General features: G+C 39.1%; 1 protein-coding gene across 7 annotated transcripts in view; it reads right to left on the reverse strand.

The window, feature by feature from the left end:
* Positions 1 to 14,008, reverse strand: part of BTRC (beta-transducin repeat containing E3 ubiquitin protein ligase) — a 196,611-nt gene that overhangs the window by 16,773 nt on the left and 165,830 nt on the right. For all 7 annotated transcript variants that reach the window (XM_012439500.2, XM_012439493.2, XM_064373962.1 and 4 more), the window contains 7 exons: positions 13,382 to 13,568; positions 7,180 to 7,276; positions 6,036 to 6,173; positions 5,431 to 5,549; positions 3,522 to 3,771; positions 2,928 to 3,046; positions 1,457 to 1,567 (listed from right to left, as the gene is read on the reverse strand). In XM_012439500.2, the coding sequence (XP_012294923.1) occupies positions 1,457 to 1,567; positions 2,928 to 3,046; positions 3,522 to 3,771; positions 5,431 to 5,549; positions 6,036 to 6,173; positions 7,180 to 7,276; positions 13,382 to 13,568 (1,021 nt within the window). The remainder of the gene's footprint in view (positions 1 to 1,456; positions 1,568 to 2,927; positions 3,047 to 3,521; positions 3,772 to 5,430; positions 5,550 to 6,035; positions 6,174 to 7,179; positions 7,277 to 13,381; positions 13,569 to 14,008) is intronic.

Here is a 14,008-nt window from a genome sequence, read left to right on the forward strand (position 1 = left end):
ACATTAGACCTCTTAATGATAAGATATTACACAGACCTAGAAAACTACAACTCTGAGGCATCCTCTTCCTGGTCACTTCTAAGAGTAGCTCAGGTCACATATACTGAGGGACTGGGGTCCATGTAAGAGTACTGGAGTTTATACAGGCAAGCCCTCATGTTTTGATTTAAATAAGGTAAATGTAGCTCTTTGAAAAATCTTTTATAGCCATGTTTCCTCAAGGTACATAACAGACAAATTCCAGGAAAGGTGGGTACAGATCAAAGCCAGGGCAATGAGAAAATATAGTCTTGACTGAGCTGGGACATGTCACCACACTCTGAACAGTTTCCCAAGGTTATAACAGTGATGGCTGACTCAAAGCAGAAGTGAGTAGTCTACACTTCCTGCTGTTTGCGTTGGCTAATGAATGTATCAGTATGGTAAGCTCATGAAGTAAAATAATGTGTTAGCTTCTAATATGTAAAAAGCTGCCAATATTTGAACTGTAGCCTTCTACCCTTCACCCTCAAAATCAAACGCTTTGACAAAAAGAAATGATAAAGTGTCCTTCATAAGTGAATACACTTTTTTTTTTTTTTGAGACGGAGTCTCACTTTGTTGCCCAGGCTAGAGTGCAGTGGCGTGATCTTGGCTCACTGCAACCTCTGCCTCCCTGAATCAAGCAATTCTCCTGCCTCAGCCTCCCGAGTAGCTGGGATTACAGGCGCCTGCAACCACATCTGGCTAATTTTTGTATTTTTAGTAGAGACTGGGTTTTGCCATATTGGCCAGGCTGGTCTCAAACTCCTGATCTCAAGTGATCCACCCATCCTGGCTTCCCAAAGTTCTGGGATTACAGGCATGAGCCACTGTGCCCAGCTTACTTTTGTTTGAATTTACTGTGTTTAGGATTGGTGGACATGGGGTCTGTTCACAACATGAATGGATTCCATAACCACTAGAAATTAGAAGAAAATAAAGATGACTAAACTCATTATAAATGAAATGCTAGGATGACAAGTGATGACAAGAGAACTGTATTCTTAAAAATTACTCAAAGAGATCAAAAATCAAAGTAATCAAAATTCAAGATCCTACCACACCAAGTCCCCAAATTCTGCCCTCTAGTATTTCTGTTTTGTTAACAGGTTACCAATTTACATGTGTATCCTGTTAACACTGGGTTTCTCCTGTTCTTTGCTTTACAGGGCAAAACAGCCAAAAACATAACTAAATAACAAAATATTAATGACAACCTTGTGCAAACAAGTATAATAAAATGATTGGAAAGAATATTTCAGGACACTAAACCAAGGAGAGGTGAATATACAGATTAAAAAAATATGGTATCAGATACTTTGTGTAAAATCTATAAGCTTTTAGAAAGAAGGAATGGCTATGTTTAACATCATAAACATAAGGAAGGATTAAGAGGTAGATTTTCTTTTTTTTTACACTCTGTTAGCACACTCACCCATCATAGGCCCCACTGACTATCCTCTTGTTATCAAATCGAATACAACGCACTAATTCCTCATGGCCTTCTAACACTCGTAAACATGCACCACATTCTATGTCCCATAATCTGGAAGAGAAAATTGAGTCAAGTGAATTTTCATGTATTCTTTTCAAAGTCTGGAGTGTGATAATAATACACGTCATATGCCTTCTAAAAACTCACAAAATAAAATCAATCACCACTCACACAGAATGTACCGTTTTCAATGTAATTTATTTCCTTTCTGCTATATAACTCACACAGAAAAATGTAGGTTTAAGTTCAAATGTAATATATTTTCAAAGTATAATGCTTTATATAATTCTGTAACCAGGTTCTTCCAGGCATAAAAATGACGAATTCAAGGCACACAGTTGCCTGAGAATAAAATGACCAAACTAAGAAAGTAGTTTCCTGAAGTCACCATACCGAATGAGATACAGATGATCAGTGATGTCCTGTTCTCACAAAGCACCTCCCCCTCTGCCACAGTGGACACTTCTTTCACCACTGTCCAGGACAGTTTTTCTCAGAGAATGGAAATGCAAAGTCAGTTCTCAAAAACTTTTGTGTACTAATTTTAAAAACCATATGTTCTGAAATTATTTTTCAGAACAATTCAAGTGATTTCTAGGAATAATTTCCTTAGATATAACAGTAGCTCTATCTGTTGTTTTTTTTAGTGGCCTTTTCATCCTTTTAGTACTTCACTGAAGACAGAGGATGGATAGATCTTTCAAATGCTAATAATATCTACGTCATTCATCTTTGTGAAGAGAAAACCCAAAAATGACTTCCAACTGTGAAATCTTCATAATTTCAAGGACAAGTAACTCTCTGGCCAATTATGTAATGCTAAGACCAAAATTACATGATTTCTAGTAAGGAAACAAATCTTACTTTTCACTTCTTAAAAACAATGGCAAAGAGAAAACTTAATAGCATTTTGCAACTGTAGACAGGAGAAATTTAAAAAGAAGGGCAATGACGGGGCATGATGGCTCACACCAGCACTTCAGGAGGCTGAGGCCAGTAGATCACAAGGTCAGGAGTTTGAGACCAGCCTGACCAACATGATGAAATCCCATCTCTACTAAAAACACAAAAATTAGCCGGGCGTGGTGGCACATGCCTGTAATCCCAGCTACTCAGGAGGCTGAAGCAGTAGAATCACTTGAACCTGGGAGGCAAAGGTGCAGTGTGCCAAGATCACACCACTGCACTCCAGCCTGGGCAACAGAGCAAGACTCCATTTAAAAAAAAAAAAAAAAAAAAAAGGGCAACAAAAGGCTTTGTTGTGCTGCCTCTCTGCTTCTGACCTTTAGGAAGCTACAAAAAGGAAAAACAGTTGATTATAAACATAACTGAAGACTTGTATGATCTGTGCACTAATAATGAATGGGAGCATAATATTGATCCGTTATGATAAAAGGCACTTGCTGCTCACCTAATAGTATTGTCAGATGAGCCACTCACTACCAGCCTGTCCCTGTACTGCAAACAGGCAATGCCTCGTTTGTGTCCATTTAAGGTCCTTACAAATTCACAAGTACTTGTGTTCCATACCTGAAAAAGAAAATGGCATTGAGCAATTGATTTGGTGCTTTTACTGGTAAAATCTATGGCAACTTGGAGTCTTAGGGAAGGAGAAAACAAGACTGAACCATTAAAGGGAAGTTAAATTCTCAAGCAGAGCAAAAGACAATTTAAATTTCTGGTAATAGAGGCTAATTTGCAGTTGGCTATTATCAAGAGAATTCCTCAAACTGATTTACTCTTCTAGGGTTACTCTGATCTTGCAGATACATTTTTCTTGACCCTACATTTGCCCCTGACCTTCTCACCCTCATCATAGGAATAAAATACCAGCCCATATCGTCACACAATGTCTCATTTATTACCTTTTCACTTGTAGACTAGTCTCTGAAATAAATACTACATATTTCTTCAGCGATGTTTAAATATGACATTGCCCTTGATCAAATTTTCATATGAATTCCGCTATTCTAAGTTGGAGACTTACTGAAAAATACCTGATTACCTTTATAGTTCTATCCCCAGATGCAGAAACGATGTACTTGTCATCAAAGTCTACAACATTTACAGCAGCTCGGTGTCCGACCAGCACCCTCCGGAGGGTAATGTCAGTTGGGGAGGCCATATCCCATACAGCAATGGAACGATCTTTGGAGCAGGTCACCATCATGCCATTATTGAAACGCAAGTGCAGAACTGCTTCACAATGGTGAATCAATGTGTTTAGCATTTCACCTGTATTTACATCCCACACTCTGGAAGTGACACATGAGACTTAGAAGGTACTCAAGCTACAATCTGTTATCTATATTTGACCATCATATGCCCTGCTACCCCTCATCTTTTCATGGGAAGTGTTATAATTCTACTCTTTAATTCTTTTGCAGCACTGAGCTGAGGTAAATACTGATGGATCATGGGAAAGTGGTAGAGAGAAGCCCAGACTGGGAGAGTGGGAGAAGGAAGGGGATGGGATGTTGCCAGTGTGTCCTTTAGACACACTGCTTGAAATACGGGCAAGCTGTGGAGGGGAAGGATGAGGTGGTAGCCACTGTCACCTAATAATTTGGCCCAGACTTGAAGATTATTATAAAACTTCTGACATTCAATTTGATACCATTAATAAGATACATTTTAAATGGGGAATCTGATTAATAACAGTAGCATTAGTGCCCATTCCAATAATAGCCCTCAGGAGCCAGAAATGACATAGGCCAAGATGCTTCTGTCACATACTTAGTAATGTAAATTTGAGTTTGATTACCCTGGATCTCAGGTTTTATCATAGAGGTCAAAGGCCAAGATAACCACAACTCTTAATTCTAAGCCCCCATTTCTGTGCTTTGAAGTGGGTAGGGATTTAAAATAGCCCTCTCATTGTAAATATACAGGCTTCACAGAAGAGTGTGGGGCCGTTGGATAGCTTGGGAATTTTGTGTGATGATATATTTGATTATTCTATTTTTGTGTATTTACTTTGGGTTTTATGTTATTTCCTTTTTCCAGTTTAGCCCCCTTTTATAGAATATCATTTTTTCTTTATCTTATAAATGATGTTAGCATCTATGGTATTTCAGATTCAGTGAGGCACATGCTCCACAAGCACCAATAAATGTTAAATGTCAATAACTACAAGGACCGAGTTTGCTATGCCTTTAAGTCAAAAGACGAAAACCATGAACAGTCTTTTCTATTCACAGAGGATAACCTGGAATGGTAAACATTTAACTTCAGAGTATCTAACAATGCAGTTAACTGCTTTTTTTCCTAGGTTTATTTTTTTTTTTAAGTTACTTTTGATGCATTATGTTTGCTAAATCCTTCAGCTTAAGGCAAAATTCCTAACAGAAGTTCCCAGCAGTGCTGCTGGTACCCAGAACTCAAGCTATCCTGGACTCCAGCAGTATAATGGCTGTGTCATCAAATCACTAACGCCTCTGGAAATTGAGAGCCCCTCCCTGAGTGAAGCTCGCAATTAAAAACTGCAGGGACGGCAGGGGAAGGGTTGACAAAGAGAGCACAGCTCACCTGTACATGTTTCAAAGGAGGTAATACAGACCTGCACTACAGTTACAACCACCTAAAAGGAAGGCTTCATTACATTCATGTCATTCCCCTGTGAGGTGGTTTTTATAATGCAAGGCTTACCATAAGGATAAGAAAACTTTCTGTGATAGATGATTCTCCAAATTAAAATAGAATGTGTAGTTTCTTAAATGTGTGAAAATGTAAACTTACCTCAAGCATTCCTAAATCAAGTTTTCTAGTTCTAGACTGACACAAATGATGGGGACTCAGTGGTATATTCTTCTTTAGTTTCAGAACTGTGCTGATATATACAAATTACTATCTATGACAAAGAACAGAGCAGAGCTGATGTTTCAGAGTTCAAAAGAGCATTTGAAATTTTCTACCTGACTGTGGAATCCGATGATCCGGTTATGATCACTCTCTCATCATACTGGAGACACAGGACAGAACCTGTATGGCCTGTGAGAATTCGCTTGCATTCCAATGTGTTTTTATCCCAGATCTAGGATGGCAAATAAGATCCTTTTGATCAATGTGATGATGGGGTGCTGTGGAGACTTGTTGGTTCTATTATGTATTTGATCTCCCAAAATAATCAAAGCCCAGAGTAGTGTGGAATGCATTCTTTCCTATAAGTATAGCTAAGCACACATATAGATATATATATATATGGCTTCAGTACTAATACAAACCTTTATCCTTTTCATTAGAGAACAGGGTAGCTATAATTATGTGAGGGCCAAAAGAGTAATAGTCCATTCAGTTCATTTCAAGAAGAGAATTTAACCCTAGAGACTACCCATTTGTATAGTATTCTCGGGGGAAGCAGATGTCTGTCCTGTAACGATTTTGGCTTTGGGACTGGAAACAATCTAAAATCTTCACTTACTTTCTAGAAATAATGCTTAGAGTTTATGCTGCGGACTGCGTTATGAATGTGGTCATCCTTGCTCCCTCAGCTACCTTCCTACAACTGAACAGACCTCACCTTGATTGTGTTGTCTCGAAGGCCGCTTACTATTTTCTGATCATCATACTGTAAACAGTAAACTCCTTTGCTTGTTTCACTTCGGCAGTGGATTCTCTGTAAACTATGTCTTCCACATCTCCAATTAGATTCTATTGTCTGAGAAGACAGAAAGGTAAAGAGGCAGTAATTAGGAAACACCTAAAACCAAACCCTTTTTGGGCTTTAATGGCAATCAACGACTTAATGCTTTACTCTGTGGGAGATACATAGCTTAGGGAAAACTAAAAAATATCTATAAAAAAAGCTACTATCTAAATTTATAAATATATTTATAAAATACAAAATATTATAAAATAATTTATAAAAAATTTATAAAATAGTAATTAAAGATTTTTTCTAGAACTCCCCTGCATATAATTTGTTCAATTAAATAATAAATCTGGTGGGAAGAGATGACTCATCAAGAGAAGAAAAGCTACCAACTATGTGAGGTTATATGTTCAGTGCTCTTACATATGTGATGGCCATCGCTACCGATGAACTTCTATGGAGGTTGAATTCAGAAGATATTTAAATATGAGCTTATGGGTACAAGTTTACCAGTCACACTGCTATTATATGAAGGGATCAATCTCTTTAACTCTCTTTCATCTACATATCTATTAGTAAACAATTTTTTAAAGCTTTAAAATTTTGCCTAGCAATTTATTTTACCTACTCTACTTACCTATAAAGAGATTGATTTTCTTTTTCTTTCTGTTTTTTTTTTTGAGACAAAGTCTCACTCTGTCGTTCAAGCTGGAGTGCAGTGGCACGATCTTGGCTCACTGCAACATCTGCCTCCCTGAATCAAGCAATTCTCCTACCTCAGCCTCCTGAGTAGCTGGGGTTACAGATGTGTGCCACCATGCCTGGCTAGTTTTTATATTTTTTAGTAGAGACGGCGTCTCATCATGTTAGCCTGGTTGGTCTTGAACTCCTGACTTTAGGTGATCCACCTGCCTTGGCCTCCCAAAGTGCTGGGATTACAGGCATGAGCCACCACGCCAGCCAAGAGATTGATTTTCAACTCATGTCAATAACCCTTAATGGGCTTGGTGTAACCATACTGCGACTGAAGCTGTACCATTTGGAAAATACCCCAAAATACATAGATTCTTACCTCAATGTCTTGTATAATTTTAGGATAAAGTGCTCTATAAAAAGAGTTGGGAGGAGCATTCCCATCAGGAGGTTTGTTTTTGAATAAATACTGTCCCCTAAAAAAAAACAAATATTTCCCAATGAAAATCAGGACATTAAATATTTACTTATTTATTTATTTTTTGAGACAGAGTCTTGCTCTGTTGCCCAGGCTGCAGTGCAGCAGTGTGATGTTGACTCACTGCAACCTCCGCCTCCTGGATTCAAGCAATTCTCCTGCCTCAGCCTCCTGGTAACTGCAATTACAGGTGTTTACTACCACGCCCGGCTAATTTTTGTATTTCAGTAGAGACAGGGTTTCACCACATTGGTCAGGCTGGTCTCAAACTCCAGGCCTCAAATGATCTGCCCGCTTGGCCTCCCAAAGTGCTGGGATTACAGGCATGAGCTACCGTGCCCAGTCAACATATCTGTAAGGAGCTTCATACATTTCAAAGTGTTTTCACAGTTACCATTCTATATACTCCCCAAAGCTGCCTGGTGAGGTGCAAAAGTAATCTTGATTTCAGCCTTCTGGTCTCTAAGGAATCTGCCTAACATTGATTTGCTTTTGGGTAAAACATTATTTCCAGTGTAGAACATTGGCGTACCAAACCTTTAGGAATATTATGAGTAGACAAATGGAATATGTATAATCAGAATTCATCTACTGGTCTATTAAGACTCACTGGCCTCATCTTTTGGAAATTTTGTTAGTAATGGTAACTATTACCTTTGCACTAGCACATACCCCATAGTCTTTTTTTTTTTTAACTATGTCAGTGGACCCCTGCATTGTAGACAACAGCAATGCCTGTGATGGAGATCACTTTTTCTAGGTCTTTATTTGTGTGGGGTAAGATGTGGGGGCTGCTCAGTCACCCAGGCTGCTGCTGATCTGTGCAACTATTCTTTGAAATGAGCAATTCAGTTCATTTTAACAGAAAACAAAAGGATCACAGGTGTGTCCAGCGGCAGCTAGGGAAGAAGATAAATAGAAATGCCTAAGAGCACTGTGTTATCAAGTCTAAGGCATGAAACTGACTTTCACAGGTGTGTTCCTGGCTATGTACATACATACATGTACTTAACTGCCTTCCCTGATTCCAGTGAGCAGCATTTGTTAGTATCTCCTTCCTTATGACAGCACATCTCTGGAATACGCATATCCCAAGCTAGATCTTTGCTACAAAAAAAATCAGTAAATGGCAATCACTTCCTGCTGGGTAAAAAATTTAATTCCTCATCCTGAAGTTAAGAACCCACCAAACACGGTGTGGAAGCTAGTAAACCCCACTATGGGTGTACTAACTGCTGTTCTCACTGGCACCGTGCCTTGCAAAGTGGAAACAGGCAGAAATGCCTCTGAGTGTAATCCTGGCACCAGAGAAATCACGTTTTCTCAGGGCCAGTCATCCACTCCTCCCTCTATAGCTCCATTACAATGTAATTAATTGTTTGGTGTCTCCAGGAGTGCTTCTCCCCTGCCCTTTCCCTATTATACACCTTGAAAATTAGCTGAGAAAATTTCCTATCAGGAAGGTAGCTGGATCTAACTTCTATGTTAATACAGAAAAGAAAATCTGAAATAGAGAAGAGAAAATACTACTTATAAAAAGGGGGATTAATGAAACATAATACTCCAGCATAAACCAAGGGTCAAACAAGATGCATTATGAAAGAATTCCAGATTAATGGTACATTACTCTGTACAATATTCTATAAACACTTTGCAGGCAAATAATAGATTTTGAATGTGAAGATTTTAAATCTGACTCCCGAGTCCACATTCTTAACTACTTTAATGTTTCTCAATGCCCACCATTCCTGAGATTCCTGTCTTCTTTTAATCTCTAGCACTCCAAGATTTTCTTCCTATCCAATGATACTATCTCTACATTCTAAGGAAAGAGAACTCATGTAAGCTTCTGATTTTGTTTTCCACCTCACTGCATTTATCATGTCTTGGTAAGGTATCTGAATTTCTTCAAATCAAAGTGCTACAGAAAGGGGTGGCTAGGTATTGAAAACTGGCTTCTGTCTTTATGTTTTAAGTCAAAACCTTTTATGATGGAAGATCTTTGACAACAGGGACTACTACTACGTGAAATGCCTTGTACCTATGAGAATGTGAGGTACATGATAAATGTTAAATATTAAATTCAGAATGTTATCATATGATCTGCTGATTAAAAAAATGGACTTTTCCCAAGTGGTCTTTTATTGTACTTTTAAGAGTTACCATTACTGAGCAGAGATCATATTCAGTGTTATTGAAGAGAAAAAATCTACAGAGTTCATGTCCCAGGGGAAGACTGTCAAATCCATCTAGACATAAAATACAACATCAAAGACCAAATGAAACTTTAGAGATACAAAGCTTTATTAGAAAGCTGTATTTACTTACTATTTTGGGTTAGTAGAAATGGAAGAACCTTTCTTTTTTTTTTTTTATTTATTTTTTTAGAGACAGGGGTCTCACTATGTTGCCCAGGCTGGAGCAGTGGCTATTCACAGGTGCGATCCTACTACTGATCAGCACAGGAGTTTTGACCTGCTCCGTTTCTGACCTGGGCCAGTTCACCCCTCCTTATGTGACCTGGTGGCCCCTTTGCTCCCGGGAGGTCACCATATTGATGCTGAACTTATTACGGACACCCGATGGGCATAGTGCACTACAGCGCAGAACTCCTAGGCTCAAGCGAGGAGTTGGGACTCCTCATGCCTGTAGTCCCACCTCAGCCTCCTGAGTACCTGGGACTACAGGCACGTGCCACTGAGCCCGGTGGAAGAACCTTTCAAAGCTAGCATACGGGGAAAGGGATAACATGGAAAGATTTTATTGACGTATTAGGCTTGGTAAAACCACTTGAAAGAAGAAAATGAGAAACTGATGGAGTAAATTTTTTTTTTTTTTTTTTGAGACAGAGTCTTGCTTTGTCACAAGGGTGGAATGCAGTGGCGTGATCTTGGCTTACCGCAAACTCCAACTCCGGGTTCAAATGATTCTCCTGCTTCAGCCTCCCAAGTAGCTGGGATTACAGGCACACGCCACCATGCCCCGCTAATGTAGAGACAGGGTTTCACCATGTTGGCCAGGATGGTCTCGATCTCCTGACCTCATGATCCACCCACTTCAACCTCCCAAAGTGCTGGGATTACAAGTGTGAGCCACTGTGGCCAGCCGGAGTCAATTTTTTTTTTTTTAAAGGGAAGACAACTGACACAGGAATAAAGGCAACATGTAAAAATAGAAGCAGCAAGAAAGTCGAAGGAATACTGGAGGAGGTCAACATGGGGTGGATTATTTGCAATTTCATAGGTAATATCATGGGATTAAGAGGATACATGTGCCCAAAGACAAGGGGATATAGTCAGAACTCTGAAAAATACTCAAAGAGCAGGAATGGGTTTCCATGGATGAAGAGATGGGGGAAAATGTGTTAATTAGTGCTGGATCCTATATTCTTCACCTACCCTTTAAAATGGCTCAAAAGTCATCTTCTCAATGATCATTTTTAATTTGTAACTAACATAGCAGATCTTACCATTTAGTGCCAATCCCAAGCAAAACTGTGGAGCCTACTTTTACCTTTGGCATTTTCACATCCATCTGTCAAGAAATGCCCACTTACTTCTTGATCTCTCTGCTTTCAAAAAAGGACATAGTAAACTTCCAATGTCTGATGAAGGCTTACTGTCATTTACGGTCCAAATGAGAACACAATGTATTTTAACAGGGAACAGAACCTTTATAGCTAAAGGAGTGAATCTCCTTAATTGAAATTTCAGGAGTTATTTGGAAAAGATTCTTTTTTTTTTTTTTTTCCTGAGAATAGAGAAATCTTCTCAGCTGCCCTAAAATTTTCCCATGTAAACAATTACCTACTGTATTCCCAGGCTGGTCCCAGCACTCTTAGCAAAATGATGGACTCTGAATGCCATATAACTCTATTTTTATTAGCTTTGTTGTACTATTAAAGAGTTTATTTTTAACGTATGAAGTAGGTTATGAAAGGTAAGATTTCTATTTTTTCTATGTAGTGAAATAAGTGAGAATTTAAAAAGAAGTCGTAATAATATTCTGTGTGTGTGTGTGTGTGTGTGTGTGAGAGAGAGAGAGAGAGAGAGAGAGAGACAGACAGACAGACAGACAGAGGGTCTTGCTCTGTTGCCCAGGCTGGAGTACAGTGGCATAATGATAGCTCACTGCAGCCTCAACTTCCCAGGCTCAAGCCATCCTCCCACCTCAGTCTCCTGAGTAGCTGGGATTACAGGTGCACGCCATCAGGCCCAGCTAATTTTTTGATTTTTTTTTTTTTTTGTAGAGATGAGGTCTCACATTCCTGGGCTCAAGCGATCCTCTTGCCTTGGCCTCCAAAAGTGTTGAGATTACAGGAGTGAGCCACCCCACCTGGCCAACAATATTCTTTTACTATGTAATTGTTACATAGCCTAAAAATTGTCTAGTTTTTTGTTCCCTTAAATCAATTTGAGAGAAAAATTTAAACAGTCTTCCTGATAGCCAGAATGATAAAAATCTCTGAAGCATTTCGTATAATATTTATAGGTCATTGTATTTATTATGTGTTAATAAGTTTCAAAGACAGAAAAAAAAAGAGCCAACTATATTTTCATGAAAATTCTAAGGAAAGCTGATCCACGAAAATTAATCTTTTAAAAGTGTTCTCTATACTTGTTTTCCTCTTTATGAGGCAAGATAAACAACGGATAAAATTAATGTGGAAGGACACTATGAAGCACACACTGCCTATTATCATTTTTTCTGTCAACTAAAATATTTAATATGTCACCTTTATGAACGATTACTCTGAGAGAAAATTATTTAAAGAAAGATATCTTCCAAAAGTTCTAATGAAATGGTGCTATTAAGAGAATAACAAAAAATTAGTGAAGTCTCTTAGGCTGCTAACTATATGATGTTTCAGGGAATTCTAAATTAAACCAGAAAATCTTGAAAAACAGAAGTCTTAAGAAGAAACAATGATTTATACTGTATTTCATTTTCACTTTTTCTGATAGCTAAAGTTTTTATTCCACTTGGGCATAAAAATAATTTTTGATTACAAAGGTGACAAAACACCAGAGGCATAAGATAAAGGCAAGAAATTTTCTGAAAGAAAAGAAAATCATTTGTTCTAGATTATTTTAGGGGAAAGCTAGACTGGATCGTTTCTATGTGATTCAAAGTCATCTACTTGCCTCATACATTGCCCATTAGCCCTTTTGCAGGATATCAACTTCTTCCTTCTTCCTTTTTTTTTTTTTTTGAGACAAAGACATGCTCTGTAGCCCAGGCTGGAATGTAATGGCTTGATCTCCGCTCACTGCAACATCCACTTCCTGGGTTCATGAGATTCTCCTCACTCAGCCTCCAGAGTAGATGGGATTACAGGTGTGTGCCACCACACCTGGCTAACTTTTGTATTTTTTTTTTTTTTTTTTTTTTTTTGAGGCGGAGTTTCGCTCTTGTTACCCAGGCTGGAGTGCAATGGCGCGATCTCGGCTCACCGCAACCTCCGCCTCCTGGGTTCAGGCAATTCTCCTGCCTCAGCCTCCTGAGTAGCTGGGATTACAGGCACGCGCCACCATGCCCAGCTAATTTTTTGTATTAGTAGAGACGGGGTTTCACCATGTTGACCAGGATGGTCTCGATCTCTTGACCTCGTGATCCACCCGCCTCGGCCTCCCAAAGTGCTGGGATTACAGGCTTGAGCCACCGCGCCCGGCCACTTTTGTATTTTTAGTAGAGACAGGGTTTTGCCATGCTGGCCAGGCTGGTCTCAAACTCCTGGCCTCAAGTGGTCTGCCCACCTGGGCCTCCCAAAGTGCTGGGATTACAGGCATGAACCAATGTGCCCAGCCACAGGATATCAACTTCTGTACAGAGAACAGAATGCTTTAAACAGGAGGGCTGGTCAGCTTTCCATTATTTTTTGCAAAGCAGTATTAATACAATATCATGTCATTTTGTGAGTGATAGGTAAGAAGGAAAACTGCTGAGTACATGAACAATTGTTCTTTGTTACATTTTAAGCTACAAATCAGCAAAATCACCGTATTAAATGAGAAATGGTCTCACTGGCTCCCCAAAAATCTTTCAGTGACTGTGAATGGCCAGGTCCTGAGGCCCTGTAATAGTAAGAAAGTTAAAGGCTCACCACCCTCTTCGTTCTGCCAGGCCTCTCCACAAAGAATCTGTCCTGACCATTCTCTCGATGAGCTTCTTCCATAACATGCCATCAGAGGTCACTCGGTACCATTCCTTGCATACAAGTTCAGCAGCACATAGTGATTTGGCATCCAGGTATGACAGAATGTTCTCAGCAATATGATCCAAACCCCGAGCTTTCAGTAGGGGTAGGAGGCAAAGAAAAAGAACACAGAGGGTGGTGAATGATTTTTTACAAAAGGTCCTTTAAAACAGAACAGCATTTGTTCTGCTATGAAGGCACATCATTGTCCCTGGCGTGGTCCAGTTTCTTTTTCAAACAGAGGCTTGGGTAAAATGAGTGTCAATAATTTTTCCATAAGGTTACAGAAATGAATGGTATTTTCCATCTTCCTTTAGATAAGGAAGTTAAAGCTAACAATCAGCAAACCCCCCCAAGACATTAAAAATAAAAAGGATTCCAGAAAACAATTCACATCTATCTATATGGATTTCAGCACTAGGGGATGTTCTATGGATGGCATCTCAAACTCTATGATTCAGACCCCCCCAAATCTCTATATTAGGTCCATTTCTCATTCTGTTTCTATTACTGCTGCCGTTCCAAAGCTGTTCG

The sequence above is a fragment of the Aotus nancymaae genome, unplaced genomic scaffold (genome assembly GCF_030222135.1).
Source record: "Aotus nancymaae isolate 86718 unplaced genomic scaffold, 86718_ANA_hifiasm-v0.15.2.pri h1tg000010l, whole genome shotgun sequence".
NCBI classification, from domain to species: Eukaryota; Metazoa; Chordata; class Mammalia; order Primates; family Aotidae; genus Aotus; species Aotus nancymaae.